The sequence below is a fragment of the Spinacia oleracea genome, chromosome 6 (assembly GCF_020520425.1).
Source record: "Spinacia oleracea cultivar Varoflay chromosome 6, BTI_SOV_V1, whole genome shotgun sequence".
Lineage (NCBI taxonomy): Eukaryota > Viridiplantae > Streptophyta > Magnoliopsida > Caryophyllales > Amaranthaceae > Spinacia > Spinacia oleracea.
Genome location: NC_079492.1, coordinates 66433194 through 66456069, shown reverse-complemented (window position 1 = coordinate 66456069; position 22876 = coordinate 66433194). Strand labels below are relative to the sequence as shown.

The window sequence follows — 22876 nt, the reverse complement described above, 5'->3', positions numbered from 1 at the left end:
ATTGACTTTACTAAACCAACATCTATCACAGGTTAACCAGTCCAGCTACACAGGTCTTTGCTTGAGCCATTACCAAGCATTTCATAGTTGATGGGGCCCAACCCTATGACCTCCAAGTCACAAGATGAGTTCCCACCAACTCCACCAACTTATGTTGGTAAGACCTTTTGAACTTACTATGAAAAAAGGAGGTAAACATAAACTGTCATGTATAAAACATGATTATTAATGAACCAGTATTTCTAAACCGATGATATCATTTTTTGGGAACAAGGAAGAAAAGGTAGGTAATTACCCAAATGAATGCTCCTACGCAAGAATCTTGGATTGTCAACTAGCTTAGTTGGTAAAGACTTGAGGAGATGGTACCCAAGACCTGGGATTGAATCTCGTCTACATAATTTGTCTCCTTGCCCTCAGTGACTCTCTTTACACACACAAAAGAATCTTGGATTGTTAGACAGATTTTCATGTTAGGTTATGAACAATATAAACAATATAATTCATTCGGAAAAACCATAAATCCAGGAATGCAAATTAATTTCCACATTGTCAATTAGCATAATTTAGGATACATACAATGTGATGCGTGCCTTCCCTAGCTGCTCTCGAACCGAACAAGAACAAGTCTTTAGAGCTCCAAGTGTCGCCCCTTCATAGATAGTTTACAGCACGTTCGGATCCGCCTTAGGTTCAACCAATAACTAGGATATTCACTAAGGTTTTATGCACTCGGGTTAGGATATGAATTATGTTCTCCCTTGAACACAATCTATGTAAAGTATATGTTATGAGTTGTATATGAATTGTGTATGCTAATCACATATTTATAGAGTAGGAAATAAGAAATTAGTATTCTACTAGGATTCAATTAAAATCCTATTAGGACTCTAGTTAATTAGTAGCATTAGAATTCTAGGATTAATTAAACACTAAGTGTTTAAAATCTATCCAAATATCTAATTTTAGTAGAAATAGGAAAACTGATTTCTTAAGGCCCAAGTTACTTGGCGCAGAAGAAATCGCACAAGCCTTGATGCACAAGGAACTCCCCACCAACGCAGCCTTGCAGGCCCACGTTGGCGCGCTCCTTGGCTTGGCCCAAGCGAGGCTCGCTGCTAGCCTTCGGCCCATTGCTTGCTGCTTGTTCGTGGCCCGTCACACAACACGCCAGCACCATTTCTAGGCCCTGGGCATTGTGCTCGGCGTCGGCGTTGGGCCTTGTGCCTTGCGATGTGCGTGCGGCCTTTGTTCGTTGAGTGATGAGCCGGCTCGCTTGCCAGCTTGTCGCTCGTCGAGCTTCCGATTCGTTTTCCGATTCCGGAATTTATTTCCGTTTCGAACAATATTTACGTTTCCGTTAATATTTCCGATTCCGGTAATAATTTCCTATTCCGACAATATTTTCGATTCCGGTAATATTTCTGATTCCGGCAATATTTCAATTTCCGATAATATTTTCTGATACGAACCATGTTTCCGTTTCCGGCAAAATCTACGACTTGGATAATATTTATATTTCCATCATGAACCATATTTCCGTTTCCGGCAACATCTTCATTTCCGGAATATTCTTTACTTTGCCTTTTGACGATTTCAGCTCCCACTGGAACCGAGATTCGTCGTTTCCGAATGTTCATAAATGGAGTACTTAATGAATAATATATTCACTTAAATACTTGATCCGTTCACGTACTATTTGTGTGACCCTACGGGTTCAGTCAAGAGTAAGTTGTGGATTAATATTATTAATTCCACTTGAACTGAAGCGGCCTCTAACTAGGCATTCAGCTCACTTGATCTCACTGAATTTATTAACTTGTTAATTAATACTGAACCACATTTATTAGACTTAGAATTGAATGCATACTTGGACTAAGGGAATTATTTCCTTCAGTCTCCCACTTGTCCTTAGGGACAAGTGTGCATTTCCTAATTTCTTTGTCGCTTGATGCCTGCTCATGAACATAAGGTAAGAGTAGTCATCCTTCTTATGTACAGAGGTATTTCTCGGTTTCAGAGTTCAACTGATCAATTAAACAGATAATCATAGCCTATGATTCATCTGAGCACGGCCATGCATTTTTTCAGTTTCTAGCTCTCCGAGTGGCCTTGTACAACTTTCAGCATCTTATCCTGATTTAAGGGAGGACAATCCCAATCTTGTGATCTTGAGGTTAGACTTCGTTTGATAGGTGATTACCTGAGCGTTGTCGTTATAGTCTCATTTTACGGTGTGACGCATGACAACGTCAAAGTAACCAGTTCTCAAACAAGTAATCTCAAATCACTCAGGTATTGAGGATTAGTGTCTAATAATGTAATGTAATTTACTTATGACAGATTTTCATCTCTTATAGTAAAGTTTCATAGGTCTGTCTGATACTAATCTTCTCAAGTAAGTATCTATGCAAATGATTGTGACATTGCCATGTCCACATAGTTCAAGAAACAGAACTACTAGTCATCTTGCATTCTAGTAGTCTAGCGTTTTCTATGCGTCCACCTTTATAGAAAACTTCCGACCAGGGACCATTTTCAACTTTTGACATTCAAGTTCACTTGATAGACCTTTCTTAGTCACATGACTGGTCCAGACAGTCTATCTTGAATATATCGTCAAATTGAAAGGACTCATCATTTAATACTAAACCAAGATTAAATGGAATATGAAAATACATTTTCATATATGATAAATGTTCAACCCCAATGTTTTACAACCATGGGGCTCTAACCCATTTTTAAAACAATTAATGGAATTCAAAGCTATGTTTGACTTCCAGTGCCACAATGTGAGTGTTGTATTTCACTTGTTGCATAGGTTTAGTAATCATGCTTTGCCAATCTTAATATCCTTTTTCATCGAATGTCTTTCGAGATAGGATGATAAGATCTTTTGAGTTTGTATATTATGTGATCTAGTATTCAATAGTGGTTCTACGCATTTTGCAATGAAGAACCATCAAGTCAGCAGACATGTGATCTACCCAAGCTCAGTGAAGAACTCTTAACGTAAACAACTCAGTTTCATTGCTTATTAGGCAATAAGTACTGTACTTCAACTGTATAGGTTGCTAGTGACGCTTTGTTTGGATTGGCTTATCCAAGCAGTTCATGGATATGCGGAATACTTTCCAGCTGTAACTTAGAACACAGAAATTAATATTTAATTTCCCACATAATAACTCATAGTCTTCAATCCATGTTGCCATTTCAAAACACGATGCGTTGTAGGTCGTCCTTGCCAATGGTTAACTCCAAAGGGATCTTGCTTGATTATTTGCCAGTGTTTATGCGTGTAACATTGATATATAGCATATCTTTATTTCCTTGAATCAAGAACTATTCCTATGTACCTTTTCAAGTACCATAAGTTTTTCTTGATCTCAATCTAGTTGATCTTTACTTAGAACAATAGAGATTGGTATATGTTTGTCATGCCTAGAGCCATACGATACATTTTTGGCAATCCTTATATTATATCATACATGATAAATTCTTTTGCACAATAATTCCCAATTGAATTCTATTCATGTAACTTTAGCTATCCAATTTCAGTAGACACTAAATCCAGCTAAATTCTTTGGCATATAATATAGGTGAAGAATCTCATTAGATTCTTTGATGTTTAACTTAGTAAATGCTTATACATAGTTCAAACATTCATTACTTAGATTTATTCAATTCACATGGTTCGAATATCTCCACTGGAGTCTTTCATGTTTGATTTAGTAAATGCCATTACTTAATTCAAAACAATATTCTAAGATCTTTTGAGTATAGATTTTAATACCCAATATGTACTAAGTTTCGCTTTGGTCCATCATTGATGAATAATTTCAAATCTAAGTCATTAGAATTTGAGTGTTCTTTCACAATAGAGAGATATGTGTAGTACACATAGGACCAATTAATTTTTACGTACTCCCACTAAACTTCTTATACATTTATAAGATTCATGTATATTTTATGAAACTAAAATACTTTTTTTTTATAAGCAAGTATTGTATATATTATGCACAACATTTACAAATCAAGAGTTAAGTGGAACAAGCTCCACTCAAACAGCCAAAAAACAGGACTAAGCCAAACAAAACTACCCTTCTAAGAGGGTGATGAACCAACTGTGATCCCTTGAGCTAATTGCTCGAGGTAAAACTGAATGAACCCTGCTGCTAGCAGTGTACTTGACTAGGCTACAAATATTATCAATACATCTAATCTGATTATTCCACAGTGCATTATTTCTTTCTTTCCAAATATGGTACACTAAGCACCAGGCAAAGGTGAACAACACCCCTTTCCTGAACTTAGTGAACTTTCTCCTATGAATCCATTTAATCAGTTGAGGCAAGCTTCTGATACTTGTATTGATTTGCAGGAAACCAGCAATCTGCTTCCAACATCTTAAGCTATACTGCCAACCAAAAAACAGGTGACTGTGATTTTCCACTTCAACACCACACAGAAGACATATATCATCCACTGAGACCCCAAACAGCTTCAATCTATCCTTGGTACTTTGTCTCTCTAAAACTGCTAGCCATGAGATGAATTTGTGTTTAGGCTGAGCTAGTCTACACAAAATAGCATTAGCCCAATACATCTTGTTACCACTAGGAGAAACAAGCTGACTGTAAGCCAACTTAATTGAATATTTAGTCAATGAGCACAACTGAACTTCAGACAAATGCAGCTTCTTCATTTCTTTCACTTGACAGATGGACTTCCAGTACCAGCTATCAGTAATCTTAGGAGAGTAATTCCACCAATTCCCTCCTTTGAGATACACTGACTCTACCCATCTAACCCACACATTCTCCTTTCTTGAGGCTACCATCCATACATGCTTGCCCATAGCAGCTGTATTCCACACATGTAAATTAATAAGCCTCAAACCCCCTTCTTTTTTTGAACTACACAACTGCTTCCAAGCAACTTTCCCAGGCCCCACATGTTCTGCAACACCATTCCAGAGGAAAGATCTACATATACTATTGACAGTTTTCAAGATGCACTTTTGGAGAATCATGATTTGAGCCCAATAAGTCTGAATAGTCATTAGCACAGACTAGACCAGGGTTAATCTGCCAGCAAACGAGAGGTTTTTATGGCTCCAGCTTTGGATTCTAGAACACATTCTCTCAACAATTTTTTCACAATCAGCCACACTTATCTTCTTAAAACATATTGGTATGCCAAGATATCTAAATAGAAAAACACCTCTGGCAAAACCAGTCATCTCCAGTATTCTCTACATTGTGTGATCATCCATACCAGAACCATACACTGAGGTTTTGGAGGGGCTTTCTTTCAAACCAGTGGACATAGAGAAAAGCTGAAACCCTTGCATCAACAAGTGAATAGATTTAAATTCTCCTTTGCAACACAATATTATGTCATCTGCAAAACATAAATGATTAAGTTTGACATCTGCACACTTTGGGTGAAATCTGAACTCCTTTTTCTCACCAACCATCACCAGAGTTCTAGAAAGGTATTCAATGAACAACACAAAAAGTAGAGGAGACAGTGGATCACCCTGTCTGAGCCCCCTTTTCCCCTCAAAAAAACCATGTAAGGAACCATTAATAGATAAAGAAAATTTAGGAGATCTCACACATTGCATGACCAACTTGGTGAAATGAATAGGGAAATTAAGAGCCACCATTATTTCTTCTATAAAATCCCAATCAACAGAATCATAAGCTTTCTGTAAATCAAGTTTAATAAGACACCTTGCAGAGTTGTTTTTCCTTTCATAACCTTTCACCAGATCTTGACATACCATGATGTTATGAGCTATAAACCTGCTATGAACAAAAGCACCTTGGTTCTGGGAAATCACCTCAGGTAGAACAATTCTCAATCTGTTACAGAAAACCTTGGAGATGCATTTGTACACCACATTACAGCAAGAGATTGGTCTGTATTCTTGCACACTCTCTGGACATTTCCCCTTAGGAATGAGAGTGATACTTGTAGCATTAATTTCTTTCAACAACTTTCCAGTGTTCAAGAAATCCAGCACAGCTTTACACACATCCTCACCCACTTCCTCCCAAGCACCCTTGAAGAAAGAACTTCCAAACCCATCAGGGCCAGGAGCTTTGCTACCATCAATGTCCCACATAGCCACCTTAATCTCTTCTTTAGAAAAGCTATTAGACAGCATACAAGACATATCATCAGATACCAAAGGCCCTTTATTCACTACTGACTGCTTGACTGGAGTTCTATCACCACCTTTAGTTCCTAGAAGCCATTTATAGTAATCCAAAAACACAACTAGAACTTGCCCTGGATCAGTAGTCCATTTACCATTCATGTCTTTGATTGACAGGATAGTGTTCTGCATCTGTCTTCTTCTAATTGATTTGTGGAACATTGCAGTGTTCTCATCCCCTTCTTTAACCCACCTATCTTTAACTTTGTGAGTAAGAAAGCTAATCATGGCTTTATGAGCCACCATATAATCATGTTGAGCCTGTTTTTCTTTGTCAGCTATCACATTATCAGCAGGGTTAAGATGCAACTCATCTTGGAGCAATTGCAAGGCATGGGCAGTTTTAGCCTCCAAAGCTTCAATATCTCCAAACCCCTCCTTATTCAGTTTTTTCAAAGCAATTTTCACATTTTTCAATTTCTGTACCACTTGGTACATAGGGGTACCATGAATATTCTTGTTCCATGCTAGCTTTACAATTTCATTATATTGGGGTGCTGCTTGCCACATAGGAAAGAACTTGAAAGGTTTTTTTCCCCACAGCAAGGTGAGGATACACAGAAATGATGCCAGGACAATGATCAAAATAACCCTCATTTTTAAAACATACCTCAGTGTTTGGAAACTGAGTGCACCAGTCATGATGAATCATGACTCTATCCAGTTTTGAGAAAACCCTCATACTGCCTTGCTGTTTATTGTTCCAAGTAAAGAAATTACCATTCAACTTTGCATCCTCTATTCCACAACAGTTGACACAATTCTGGAAATCTTGAATCTCATTCAATCTAACAGCACTACCTACCCTTTCATCTGTATTAAGCACACAGTTAAAGTCCCCCATCATGATCCAAGCACCATTGATGTTTCCAGCAAGAGTACAAAGATCTTTCCATAGAGAAACTCTCTCATGCTGAGAGTTGTGAGCATATATAAAAGAACAGGCAAAGGTAGTACCATTTTTGGTACTGATGTCACAGTGAATTAACTGACTAGAACAAAAGTAAGGATTCACCTGAAATTCAGATGGATTCCAAGCAAGAATGATCCTACCCCCAGGGTGACACATGCTATTGGAAGTGAATGCCCAACCAGCAAACAAATTAAGGTACAAAGCCCCCAAATTCTTGGCTTTGACCTTGGTTTCAAGGAGGCAAACCAGGCTGCACTTGTTAGAGTTCAAAAAGGCTTTCACATCTTTTTGTTTAGTGCCCCTATTCACCCCCCTGACATTCCAAAATACCAATCTATCCATTAGAATCAGGAGGTAGTCCACCCCCATCATCTAATGCAGTTACACCACTATCAATGGTATCTTCTATGTTACCCCCATTATCCTGCAGCATCTGGAAAGAATTTGCCACCACAACTGGTGAAATGCTTTCCTGTCTAATCTGGAAAGTGTTGATGGCTTGTACAAAACCCTCATCCCCATCACCAGTATCCTGAACAACACTGTCCCTAGTAACTGGTTGTATGGTCTGGTTTGTTTTAGCCACCCACACCTTCTTCCCTTTTTTCTTCCTGCAGTCCACAGCAAGGTGCCCAAGTAACTTGCAATGTTCACAAACAATTGGCTTCCATTCATATCCAACCTTAATTGTTTTCAAAATACCATGTTCATCCTGGAATTTCACACAGTCAGGTAAATCCTGAGATAAAGCAACTTCCACCTGGACCCTAACAAATTGCAGTTTGTCCCTATTGATGGTTGCTTGATCAGCTTGGATGAATTCCCCAATAGAACTCACTATCTTACCCAAACTACGATTTCCCCAAAATTTAAGATCTAGGTGTTTCAAATGAATCCAAATAGGAACCACCTTGACTTCATCTTTGAAATCAACAATGTCCTTGTGCCAAGGTTTGCAAATTACAGGTTTCTTATCAAAAGTGGGTCTATTATCAGCAAGAACTTTATCTCGATTTTCCATAGTGAAAAATCTGACCAGAAAAACACCATGTTCAATAGCAACAATTTTATCAATCCCTAGATCTTTCTAGATTCTTCTACAAAAACCCTCAAAAACAGATAAGGGGGGATTAGCACCGAAAACAGCACAAATTAATGCTGAGTTCCAGTAATCCACCTCATCTTGGATATCATCCAATTCAATGCAAACAATATCTTCAGTTTTATGCAAGTTTGTATCACAATCAGGTTGAAAAATAGGAATGGGGGTTACCTGACTCTGTTTTCCAGACTTCATCACCGACAACCACGACGAGAATGTACGATGCGATTCCGATCGAGATTTCAGTTCCGAGAGTGAGGTTCTAGGAGATAACACCACATTCTCATCTCCCAAAGCATTCGTATCCTCCACCGAGTGATTACCATCATCATCCGATTCAACCTCCATAGCCAAAACACCAAGAACTTCGTCCATTGACTTCGTCTTCTTCGCTTGAGAGTCAGAAACAGGTCCCTTAGGTTTCGTGGAGTTCTTCCGAGCTTTTGATTTGCCAGCCATGGCGACGGCGCATGATAAGGAAGAGGGTCTTATCGTGCGCCGAGAGAAAACTTGGGCAGGAAGAAACTCAGCCTTTATCCGAAAAGATTCGTTTTGTATTTTACCAGTTGTCCAATAACTATTACTCCGTACAACGATAATATAAAATACTAAAATACTTATTAGTTTCACTAAAATACAATTCTAATTCCCAATTGCTTGCTTAAATTTGTACCTAGATTTCATAAGCTAGCTTTCCTTTTCAAGCATTTATTTGGATCCACAAATCCTATGACATGCCATGTACATAGTTTCTTCCAACATTTGATTGAGGAATATGTTTTGTCATCCAATTGCAATATGTACCAATATGCAATCATTGCTTGATTTATAGACTTGAGCATTACCATTTCGCATGAGGTTTCAACACAATCCACACCGTGAATTTACTTTTAACCTTTAGCAACTAATCTAACTTTGTGTGTGAAGACACAATTCCATGTTTTATGGTTTTTATCCTTAAAACCAATTTGCAACCAATAGGTGTTAATCTATTCTTGCAAATCAACAAAATTTCAATTTTGTCATCAAAAAATTGATTCTGTTTTATGGCCTTTAACCATCTAAAACATTTGAGTCTATATATAGCCTCTAACCATCTAAAACAAGTCACAAACTCATTAATCTATATGATAATAGTTTGACTGCAAGTTGTAGGTTTCTTCACTATCTAATAGAAGAATCTCATAGTTTCAGTGACTTGAATTCTATGCCTACTTGGGTATAGAACATCAAACAATAGAATACCAACAGACACTTGAAAGTCCTTTGAATATTCTGTTCTCCTTGAAGCACTTGTAAAGTCTTCTAAGAGATATCCATTCTTTAAAGCCACTTCTAAAGTCCTTAAAGAATAAATGTTCGGATTTTTAGAAGAACTTCGAAAATCCTCCTGAACGCCCGTTTATGTTTGTTATTCGCCTCGAAGATTTTCGAGGTCTATTTTCTCCCACTTATCATTTTGGGAACGAATCTCCAAAAGGACATTATTTCGAGCAAACAAACATTATGTTCTCAAAAATTTGTAGTAGAAACAATACCCTTGTGTCTCATTTGAATAAATCACAATGAAACATATATCTATACTTGGGCCTTAGTTTGTTGAATAACAAACACTAAGCTCCCACTGAGTTTAGCTACTCTTTAGATATATATTATTATTGAAAAGATATTCTGAATTTACTTTTCAATAGCTTTGACGAATTTGGTTTAGTTTGGTGGTAGTTGAGCATTTTGTTTTATAGAAATTATAGGAAAAATCTGTATGATTCATCATTAATCGAATCAAGTACCAATTGACTTAGATCATTCCAACGTAGATATACCATATCTTATGGAGCTAGATCGTGAAATTACAACACACGGTCATTGATGATCATTTTTGGTCTCAAGTAATCATCATCATGATCTAACCTAGATCTTTATGATTTCATGCCAAGTAGATTTTATACTTCTTAATCTTTGAACTAGCCAAACAGATTCTAACTTATATCCCATTGAGTAAATAAACCTATATTCACCCTAATTCAGCTAAAATAATAAAGTCATAAAATCTTTCTTTAACTTTGAACTCTATTGTCTAGGTGTTCTAACAATAGTTCATATCTTTTGTTACTTTCAACAAGTAAGACTAGCTAGCTTGTCTTGAATTGATCTAGAAATCAATCTACTTTCAAAAGTCGATCAAAATAGAGCTTTTGATTGTTAGCTTGTCGACATGGTCTAAGCAACAATGCTAAAGGTTTGTGGAACTCAAATCAAGATATTGATTTGAACCTAGTAAAATTCTTATTGTTAAAGAGTTGTTTGTTTTAATCAAGAATACATGACTCACCCCTTAAATGACCATTTCATTCAAATAAACAAACAAACATTGTTTTTATTTTTCTTGAATGTGAGTCTTTTTGTGTTTGAAAACAGAAATTTAGGTATGCTGATTATGGAACAAAATAGCCATTAAGTTCCAGCCTTGAAAGGTCTTAATTAAAAACAAACTAGATGACCCTACAACTAATGTAGCAATTCCATGCTTCGTTTCCCACTTGTAGGTCATTAGTGTAGCCTAGCTTCCATTGTTTGAGTTATTACCGAAGTAAGAACCTCAAGTGGTATACGATACCAAGGAAGTTTGATTGCTAGGTCACTTCTCTTTAAACACAAACTTATAGGTAGAAGCGGAATCGTAAATTCCTTTTATTTGTTCCTTGTTTTCCTATTTCTTGTACCCTTTCTTATAGTCTTAAGAATTTACTTCTCTAGTATTGACTTTTATACTTTGTTAGACATGTCAATGTCACTCCAACAAAGTTCTTACCATTTTATTTATGTTGAATATTCTGTTTCAACTAGATGATCTTACCAGAAGCTTCTAAAGTTCTCTAAGCATCAATATATTCGAATGTCTAGGGACTAGACTCATTCGAGAATTAAATGGGTAAAAAAATTAATAGGTTGTTAACCATTGGTAAAGATGAGTGTTAAACTCAATGCTTTATGATCTCAAAACTACATTGTATTTTGAATTCACAAGCACCAATCGGTTTTCCATTCGACTTTGATATTCGAAAACAACCATAAAAGTCGCTAAAAGAAACGTACATTTTAAATTGCTCATTTTCTCTCATTTCCGTGAATCGTTCTTGGATTCACTACCAATCGAGGAAATTTACTGTTACCCTTACTAAAAGGATTTATTGCAGTAAACATATTTAATTATAAACAATAATTAAAAACATACATTGAAAGCATGCAAAGTCTAAACATTTATCATTAGTAATAACTTGAAAAGAAAACATGCAATTTAAACAAGTCATTGGCATTTTATTCGAAACGTTTTGTTCCGGCTCGTGTAAATAAAATGAATCCAAGATCCTCAAAATCATTGAAGAATTAAGCACATTATGTATTTAGACTCAATTATAAAATATTTTAGGTAAGCAAATCCTTTTCTAATAGTCTAGAAACTACTCTTGGTTGATAGGTACGTCTAAGGACTTATTAGGTAAACCTATCCCATTTTCCACGACATAAAAGGACTCCTTACTTGTATCGTTGAGTTTTACCAAAACTAACATGTACTTACAATTATTTGTGTACCTTACCACTTTAGAATCAGCAAGTAACACCTCGCTATGGCGGAAAACTATTACTTAGATTGTTGTAAAGGTTATCGAAGTAAGTGTTATTTTGGAATGGCACATTTTAACTCAATTTTTAAAGTTTGGAACTTAAGGCTCTTACTATGTTGGTTAGATTTTAAGTGAACTAAAATCCTTAATCATGCAACATAATCAAGCCATAATCTCATGCATTATTAAGACATATTTAAAGCAATAAATAACTTAAATCATGCATAAGATTTAAATGTGATCTAGTATGGTCCGACTTCATCTTGAAGCTTCAACTTCGAATTCCGTCTTTGAAAATGGATTGGAAACTCCGTCTTGAATTTCACCATGGGAGGCGCCATTTTCTTCAAATAGGATATGCTATAATTAAAACTAATTACAACTATTTGATGGTACGCATACCATATTTAAATAAAAACTTTGGTGCATAAGACCAATTTTACATTCAAATTAATGGTACGTAGACCATATTTATTATTCTATTTGGGCCATACTAGTCACTTTCCATAACCTGCAAAACAGTACATTTACAATATACCATTCACCCATTCATTTATCAATGAATGGCCCACATAGCAAGTTAGTAGAAAAATCATGCATCACTTATACATTTGGAGCAACTAATCAAAGGTTCCAACAATCTACAAATTATTCAACCTTATTAGCTCTAATCGAGTTGCTTTAACCTTAAAGGAATATAGACCTAATCAAGAGTTTAATGACTAAAAGCTCCCACTAAAACCAAGAATTTACATGCTTTACTAATTTTAAACATAAAATTGTATTTCCTAATCCAACCAGAAACTTACAAATTTAATTAAAATTTAAAGCTCATATAAAATAATATTTAAATCCCTTAATTTTTTTTCCAGTTGATTAGAATTAATTAATTAAATTTTATCAAGGTTTTAATTTTATTAAAATAATTAGTATAAAATAATTTATAATAATTAAATTAATCAAAATTAAATTACGAAATTAAATTTAATTAAAATCGTTTTTCAACTGAAACAAAAACAAAACGGCCCAAAGTGCCAAGGCAAGGCCGTAGGCCGAAGCCCACGCCTCGCCAAGCAGCCACGCCGCAGCACCCATGGGCCGCGTGCACAAGACAACGCCCATGGCCTGCTTTGTTGCTGGCCGAGTGACGCACCACAGATACGCACCAGCCCATTGTTGTGCTTGCTGCCGCGCGCTTGGCGGGGGGCTTGGCCTCTTGCCTTGCCTCGCCCCTTGCCTCACATCGTTGTGATGCTGCCTCGCCTCTTGCCTTGCGCTACAATGCATCGTCGCCTTGCTCGATCACCCGCACAGCACACACCGCACAAGCCTGTGCCCGCCGCGCATGCTCGTGCTTGCTCATTGCTTCGTACTGCATGGAGCTCGTCGTCGCATGCCCGCACTATGCAACACCCCTTAAGGGTAACACTTAGCTTCCATTGCTTCATGCGTGCAATATTTGTGATCGTTTTATAAAAATTAATAACTTTTGTATTTTAAATTTAACGACAAATAAATAATCCATATTTATTTCACTAAATTTAGGCGAAAAATCGAAAATTTATTATTCAAATTAATTTCCGATTACATATATTTTTTAGGGATTAAAATCTAGTTCATAAAATTTTAAAACTTTACAATTGTAACAAATTTTATGGTGGTTTTTAATCATGGGATCCTAATTAAATTATCAATTAATTATGAAAATCAAAACAAATTCTAAATTATTTGAAATTCAACAAATTAATTATAATTACAAATTAGGTTGTATAATTAACAAAGTTAGGCCTTAAAATTGTTAAACATATACAGTAGGTCAGTCATAGATTCAAGATTTACATACAAGATTCGTAATATTTAATTTAACATTATAAAAATTACAAATTTTGCATTCGAAAAACTAAAACCTCCGAAAAGTCATAGTTAGGCTTCGAATTCGGGAATTCAGGGTTCGGCATCAAATCTTTGATTTTTATCAAAATTTTAAAACGTCGTTTACATGCGAAATTCACTATAAAAACATAAGATTTCGACCATTATTGACAAAACTGCCAAAAAATCCTGCGAACATATAATCAAATAATCGCACGAATTTGCAATTAATTACATTCACGAAATTAATCACCCCTTTAAGTCATTGCAAATTTATAAAATTTAATTCATGTTAACTATAATTGATTATGGAATTAATTAGAGGCTCGTGATACCACAGTTAGGTTATGAATAATATAAACAATATAATTCATGCAGAAAAACCATAAAGCTAGGAATCCAAATTAATTGACACATAGTTAATTAGCATAATTTAGTATACACACAATGTGATGCGTGCCTTCCCTAGATGCTCCCGAACCGAACAAGAACAAGTACAGGACTCCAAATGTCGCCCCTCCGTAGATAGTCCACAGCAAGTTCGGATCCGCCTTAGATTCAACCAACTAGAATATTCTCTAAGGTTTTATGTGCACTCGGGAAACTCACAATGGTGATAGGCAAGTATTAAATTCTCCCTTGAATTTTAATGTGTTGGAATGGGTTCATAAATTGTGATCATGAATCACATATTTATAGGGTGGAAATAAGGAATTACAAACCTACTAGGAATCAATTAACTAAATCTATTAGCACTCTAGTTAATTAATAATACTAGAATTCTAGGGACAATCAAATACTAAGTATTTTAGATCTACCCTTAATGTCCAATTTTAGTATATTTAGGAAAACTATAACTTGTAGCCCAAACTACTTGCCGCGCAAGTAGCTTGGCGCACAAGCTTGCTTAGCGTGCAAGCAACCGGGCGGCCAAAGGCCTTGCAGCGTGTGGCCTAAGTGAAGGAAATATGTCCTTCACCCAAGGTGCATTAAGTCTAATACCAAGGTTCAGATTAATTGCGAACAATTAATTCAGTGAGATCAAGTGATCGGAACAGCTAGCTGGAGCAATGCTTCCGATCAGTGAGTTCTAATGAATATTAAACTCACACCTTACTCTTGACTGAACCCACAAGGTCACACCAATGACACATAACAAATCACCGGATTAAATGAATCGGAAATTCATTTAATAGCTTTTCGGGAATTAGTTGGAAAACGTATTATACGATACGACCTTGCATCGGAATCGTATATCGTATCGCGAATATTCGTAAGCTGGGCGACACAAATAAATCGTATCGTACGACGGTGATTCGTCGTATACGAAACGATAAATAATATCGGAAAGATATTAAACGCGAATACGAAGAGCATCGGAGTTGCCGGCCCGTCGAGCCAAGCACGCAAGCGTGCAAGGCCCAACGAGCCAGCAAGCTTGCGAGCAAAGGCGAGAAGCCAGCCCGCGTTTGGGCGCGAGCACGCAACAGCAGCGCAAGCAACACAATTGATGAGCGAGCAGGCCCATGGCCCAGCTTCTTGGCGCGCGCGCGCTGTGGGCTTCGGCCTGCAGTGTGTGTTGCTGGGCGGCGGGCTGTGGTCCGTGTGCTCGTGTGTGTGGCCGGTCAAGGCTTGTTAGGCTTGGTCGGTTACATCATTAATACAATAGGTTAATTGTATTTTCCAACACACAATTCAATACACACTCAAACCCTAGAGACTCAGAGAACCCTAATTCTCTCTGTGCCTCCAAAGTGAGTTCTTCCCAAAAGCAAACTATCTTGATCGATTGTCTAAGCTACGATAATCAAGACGGATCTGATCGTGTCGGTGAACCAAGTAGAGGAACGACAAGTGGAGTTCTAAGTTCTTGTTTTTTGACCCTAAAGTTTTGATGATGACAAAGCAAACTCCTGACAATTGGTTAAGTTATGTTGCATAATAGGTTCCGAGATCCTTAGAGGGATAATGCTAAGTTAAAGGAGATCCTGAGTTGGATAAACTAAGCAACGTGGAATATAAGCAAGTAATTGATCCATGTCAGACACTACATTGAAGAAATAATCATTAAGCAAGGCGAGATCCTTAGGCGAGTTCCTAAGGCGAGATCCTCATATATTATGTGGATCCTTGGCGTTCCAGAGAAGGAACAAATTGGGAAGTCTTCGAGTGAAGCTTCTAAAGGTGCAACATGAAGACTACGACATATGAGTTTATGTTTTAGGATTTATGTAAATATTTAATAAAGTTTATAAGTAATTTGGTATGAAAGGGACATAGTATTTTGGTACGTTTTAAATGAAATATGTTAACTGTAATTATAAAAGAGTTTTAACTTGGAAAATCTTTTTAATAAATAAAATGTATTTAATTAATAAATGAAACATAGGATTCTGATTTATTCTCCTTGTTTCTCAAGTAAAAGCTTTTCCACGTTCCTTGAAACTCTCCCCACGTATTTCTGTTCAACGTACATTTAGTGTTTTGATTTGGTCTCCCTTGTTTCTCTCCGACTGTGCCCATGTTACTGAGCAGTAACTGTTAGTGGGTAGTTGAGGAGAACATGGGTACCCAACCCTAAGTAAAACTCTCCTATAAAAGGAGAAGAGTTTTAGCTTTTCAAAACACACAACTGATCTTTGCAAAATATATCTTAAGAGCTTAAACGTTTGAAAAGAGAATCAGTTTTCAAAAGAGTGTCCCTTGAGTTCCTTATTACTTTGAGCTTTATTACGTACTAGAGTTTTATATCAAATTGTATTTTGGGTTTAAGGGTTGAGTGATTCTTAATTGACTTAGAGTTAAGTCAAAGAGAAACAGAGCGACTTAGAGTTAAGTCAAAGAGAAAAGGAGCGACTTCGAGTTAAGTCAGAGAGAGAAAGAGGAGCACAGTAATCAAAGGGGATTGCTGTGGGGAACTCGTGTTCGAGAGGAACTCGAGTTAAAGAGTGTATTTGTAATAGAGTTATTGTATTAATACAAAAAGAGTAGTGAGGTTCTTCTTGATTAGGGTCAAGAAGATTCCTCCATTTTATATCTTTCTTCGCTCATTATTCTCAGTCTCTTTATTGTTTAAATTCCGCAAGAAACTTACCCAAGTTCCCAAGAAACAATTCACCTCCCCTCTTGTCAAGTGTTCCTACTGAACTATCATTGTTCGTTGACAGATTTGTGGAAAACACGCTTCAAACGTAAGTATGCTTAATCTGTGCTTTATACATGCTTCCTGGTTTTGGGGATTGTTTCCACACATGTTATTATGTTTAACTGTATTACCCGACAGTGGTATCATGAGCCTTATGTATTCAAAGCATATTTTAGCATGTTTTATTTGTTTTTGCATCTGTCGAAATTTTGGAATTTTTTATGAATTTTTCGGATTTATTATGAATTTTTGGATGAACTGATTTCAAAAAGATTCGCTATTTCGATTTTTTAAACCCTAATCTGATTGAAAAAAAAATTCTAAGATCAATTCATGAGAACGAAATCGCAAAAACAGGCCTCGAAGTGTCGTTTTTTGGGCGTTTTTGTTATTTTTTTTAATAAAAATTAAAAGTGTCGGAAAGTAATTCAATAACAAAGTCGACCTAAACTACTAGGAATTTCTTCAAATTTTGACACAGTGTCACTTGGTATATTCTTGATCTATGGTAAATATTTCAGATTTTTCCGATAAGTATAAACCCTAATTTTGATTTTCCCCAATTCGTAGAATTTAGAACCCTAATTGTTTTTTTAAATAATTTAGGTCTAATAATTCGGTTAATAGGGCAAGGGAATATAATTTCATGGGTCAGTGGATAATTTTAAAAATTATTGGATTAAAATTTTAATGGTTTCGTTAATTTTAATCGCACTTAAACCTAATTATTAAAATCTGAAATTTAAATGTTAAAGAACGATTTAATGTTTTGGATTTTATTATTTAAAAAGTTCAAATTTTTCAAGTTGATTCGTTCGTTCATAAAAAATTGAATAATGTTAGCCTTGATTTAATATTTTACGAAATTGGATTGTCGTTAAAATTTTATTAAATCGGTAAAAATCGTTGTTTTTCGAAAATAAAAATCGTAACTTTTTATGGAAAATAACATTAATGCAAAGTTCGTGAAATTAAATTTTTTTTTAATTGAGTTGGTCCGCAGGCACGAACCAAAGGCACGAACATACGAGTGTGTGGTGGGCATGTGGCTCGACGAGCCATGCGAGATACCATGCGAGTGCCGAGCCCCAGCGACGCGGGCAGCAGCATGGACGCTGCGTGCCGCGCGCGCTGGGCGAGGATGATGGGCGTGCGTTGCGCGCATGGCGAGGCGCAAGGCCTTGCGATGTGCAGCGATGCGCTGCGACAACGTCGAGCCAGGCACGCAGGGGCAGCAGCAACGCTGCGGGTACGTGTGCGATTGCTGCGGGAGCGCGGGCTTTGCTCTTGCGCCTCGTAGGCCACATAGTGCTACGATTGGCTGGGCGCAAGCCTAGCCCAAGCAAGCACATGACATATATTTTTTTAATTTGTTGGGCTTGACTTATTTGCATTAATTTGGGCTAACGGGATATTTAATTTAATATTTTATTTACTTGGGCCGGGCCGCGAGTTTAATTTAATATTTCATAATTAATTATCCGGAATAATTATTGGTTTGAGTGGGAGCCACTAAATGAAATTAAAATGAAATAATTATTTTTAATTATTTTCGTAGGTCGCATTATTTTAATTAAATTCAATTTTAATTAGAATAAAGTCTAAGGATTAATAATTTGGAAATTGATTAATCTTTTAGGACGCGTTTATGTGAACGTGAATTTTAATTAATTCACGTAAATACTTGCATAATTATATGGGCCATTCGTTTAAGCATACGAATGGGTGAATGCATAGAATATATATTTTATGTAATGCAGGTACTCCAAGTGACTAGTATGGCCAATTTAGGATAGTTAAATACGGTCTGCGAACCGTTCTATCTTTGAATGTAAAGTTTTAAATATGTTCTGCGTATCATGGAAATTTTGATGTAATTTTATTATTTTCAAGTATTTCTAAGTTTAGAACTTTAAGTTAGCATTTGAACGAAGATTCAAGACGATGTCAAGCTAACAAGGTGGTGATGAAGATTGGATACTTCAAGACAAGATGTTTTGGGCCATACTAGTTCACCAAATATTTATGCATTTTGATATATATATATATATATATATATATATATATATATATATATATATATATATATATATATATATATATATATATATATATATATATATATATATATATATATATATATATATATATATATATTATGCTTGAATGTATGTATGTATGTTTTGCATGAATAGGTTGTTTCGTATGACTAGATTAGATTAAGTTCACTAAATAATCAACATAGAAACAACTAGGTCCAAAGTAATATTGAGTTTAAAGTTGCCTTCCAAATCAAGCACTTACAAAAATCTAAGGATCTAAGGTAGTAGGTTTACGCCAAAGCGAGGTGCTATTTTAGTTGACTTAGGTGGTAAGGCGTCCCAAAGGAGCACGTTGATTGTGGTTTCAACTCAAACAACAATGGCATTATGTTGTGGCAATGGGATAATTATGGTATTAATTTATTAACCAAGAGTGATTTGGAGATTACTAGCAATAGGTTTTGCTTACCTAGAATCTTAAACTACTTAAGACATGCCAAAGCTGCTTAAGGATTTAGGACTTTTGGGGTCTTGGAATCGTTTCATTCTTCATGGACCATGTTTTGCTTTTGCATGAACGAAATGTTTAATAGCTTTAATGATTGCATGCTAAATTTTATTTCAAAGTTATTAAAGTTTATGAATGGTTATTTATTGCAAATTCTTTTCAAGTGTAGTAATGAGAATGGTCGCAAACATAACAACAATCATATCAGCTGAAATTCTTGATGTCGAGTTAGACTTGACTAATTTTCTTGAATGGAAAGGGAAACTTGTCGAAGTTTTGAAAGTTAATGGCATACACTATGTCATTGAACAACCTTTTCCTAGCTATGATGCGCAAGGCATGACTCCTGAAAAGTACAGAAGTTGGGCACTTCACAAGTACCTTGTCACGGAGTTCATCCTTAAGTCTATCCCTGAAGGTTGGAGAGGGAGGTTCGTTACTTTTGAACCTCATTCTCTCCTAAGAAGTCTCGAGGATAGATGTGGTGCGGGGTTTCAACCCATGTGCCAAACTGGTGGCAAAAGGGTTGATTGGCTAATTCAATGAGTAATCTCAAACTCATTACCCCACACAGGTCGTGCCTAGAGAACGGGCTTCTAGAGGCAAAAAAGCGCATTTACTCAATCAAGATGGACAAAAACACACCAATTCGGTCTCATGTGAATATGATGTCTGGATTGTTTTTTCACAATCGAGAGACTTGGTGGTTCCGTCAAAGAGTCGATAGCTATTGCACTAGTGCTGAATTCCTTTCATAAGGATTATGAGGGATTTAAGATGCACTATATGTTTAATAAGAAAGAGAGCACATTCTGTGAACTTGTGGAATTGCTCGAGAAATTCGAGAGAATCCTTAAGTTCAAGCAAGACCCTTTGAATGTGAGGTGCACCAAATTCAAGAAAGTAGGCAAGGGGAAGAAAAGCAAGGTTGCATCTTCACCCACTCTCGGAGGGCAACTGGCGCCTTCCAAGAGCAAGATGAGGAAGAATGCTTCTCCTTCCACATCGCAATGCTCCAATTGTAATGAAATTGGTCATTACAAGCGAGATTTCCCCAAACTAAAGGAAGAGAAGAAGGAAGGAAACGTTGCTTCTCCTTCAGGTATGCATGTTATACATTGTAATCTTGCTAATTCTACGTCTTGGGTATTAGATACTGGGTGTGGCTCACACTTATGTTCCAATTCGCAGGGACTAAGGACAAGTAGAAAGCTTGGTAAAGGCGAGATGGATCTACGCGTGGGAAATGGAGCACGGATTGCTGCATTAGCCGTAGGATCTTATTTTATTTCTTTGCCTAGTGGTTTTGTTCTGGAACTAGAAAACTGTTACTATGTTCCAAGTATCACCAGAAACATTATTTCCGTTTCAACTTTGGATTCTAAAGGTTTTGGTTTTCAATTTAAAGACAATAGTTGTTCTTTTTCTTTGAATGGAATGTTTTATGGTTCAGCACAACAAGAAAATGGTATATATGTGCTAGATACGAGCAAACACATTTATAACATAAATACCAAAAACGCTAAAACTGGTGATTCGGATCTCACATTTTTGTGGCATTGTTGATTGGGCCATATAAACACAAAGCACATGGAATTACTTCAACGGAAAGGAATTCTAGAATCATTCGACTTAGAGAAGATTGATCAATGCGAATCTTGTTTACTTGGCAAAATGACAAAGCAACCTTTCTCAAAGGTGGGAGAAAGAGCAAGCGAACTACTAGGGCTAATACATACGGACGTATGTGGGCCTATGAGTACGAAAGCTAGAGGTGAGTTCAGCTATTTCATAACGTTTACGGACGATTTCAGTAGATATGCCTATATTTACTTAATGAAACACAAGTCTGAATCGTTTTGAGAAATTCCGAGAATTTCAAAATGAAATAGAGAATCAACATGGCAAGAAAATCAAAGCTCTAAGATCGGATCGAGGAAGTGAATATCTTAGCCACGAGTTTGATGACCATCTAAAAGAATGCGGTTTTCTTTCTGAAGTGACTGCTCCGGGGACACCTCAATGGAATGGAGTGTCGGAACGGAGAAACCAGACCTTACTCGATATGGTCAGGTCAATGATGGGTCAGGCCGAACTTCCTTTACAGTTCTTTGGACATGCGTTGCAAACTGCAGCACTCACACTGAATCGTGCTCCGTCAAAAGCTGTTGAAAAGACTCCATACAAATTATGGACTGGAAAACTTCCAAAGTTGGCTTTTCTGAAGATTTGGGGTTGCGAAGCATATGTCAAGCGATTAATTTCGGACAAGCTCGAACCAAAATCTGACAAATGTTTCTTCGTTGGGTATCCAAAAGAAACAAAGGGGTTTATTTCTACAACAAAGTCAGACAACAAGGTTTTCGTTGCTCGTGACGGTGTCTTTTTGGAAAGAAATCATATTTCCAAATTGACAAGTTGGAGAATAATAGACCTCGAAGAGATTCGAGACGAACAACGAACTCAGAACTCTTTAGAAGAAGTTCTGGTTGATGAACCTCCAAGGTCTTTAGAAGAGCCAGTGGGAGTAGTTCCTCAAAACGTTGTTGCCCCTCGTAAGTCAAGTAGAACTATTTTTCGGCCGGACAGATGGACAAGCGTCCTCTTGACTGAAAACTTAGAGGTTCTCATATTGGATAGTGATGAACCTATGACTTACAAGCAAGCTATGACGAGCCCAAGCTCCACTAAATGGTTAGAGGCCATGAAATATGAAATAGACTCCATGTCTGAAAATCAAGTCTGGGATTTGGTTAATTTGCCTGATGGGATCACACCTATCGGATGCAAATGGGTCTTCAAATTGAAGAAAGACAAAGATGGAATTGTATACATATACAAGGCTAGATTGGTAGCAAAAGGTTACATGCAAGTTCACGGCGTTGACTACGATGAAACTTTTTCTCCAGTCGCGATGCTTAAGTCTATTAAGATAATCCTTGCGATTGCCGCTTTTCATGACTGTGAAATATGGCAAATGGATGTCAAAACTTCCTTCTTGAATGGTGTTCTTGAAAAGACTGTGTTTATGACGCAGACGGAGGGTTTTGTCGATCAAAAGAATCAAGGAAAGGTATGCAAGCTTAAGAAGTCCATCTACGGACTAAAGCAGACATCAAGGAGTTGGAATAAACGATTTGATGAAGCAGTCAATAAGTTTGGCTTCATCAAGAATCAGGATGAATCTTGTGTATACAAGAAGGTCAGTGGGAGTAAAATTGCATTCCTAGTCTTGTATGTTGATGACATACTGCTTATTGGAAACGACATTCCTATGTTGGAGTCTGTAAAGACTTGGCTTGGAAAGTGTTTCTCAATGAAGGACTTAGGAGAGGCACAGTACATATTGGGCATCAAGATCTATAGGGATATATCTAAGAGGATGATTGGACTAAGCCAAAGCACTTACATTGACAAAGTGCTAGCTAGGTTCAATATGATG

General features: G+C 36.7%; 1 protein-coding gene across 1 annotated transcript; it reads right to left on the bottom strand.

The window, feature by feature from the left end:
- Positions 1-7473: 7473 nt before the first annotated feature.
- Positions 7474-8160, bottom strand: LOC110802759 (uncharacterized). The gene has a single exon (XM_022008207.1). It carries the CDS (start codon positions 8158-8160, stop codon positions 7474-7476), a length of 687 nt encoding a protein of 228 aa, XP_021863899.1.
- Positions 8161-22876: the final 14716 nt, after the last annotated feature.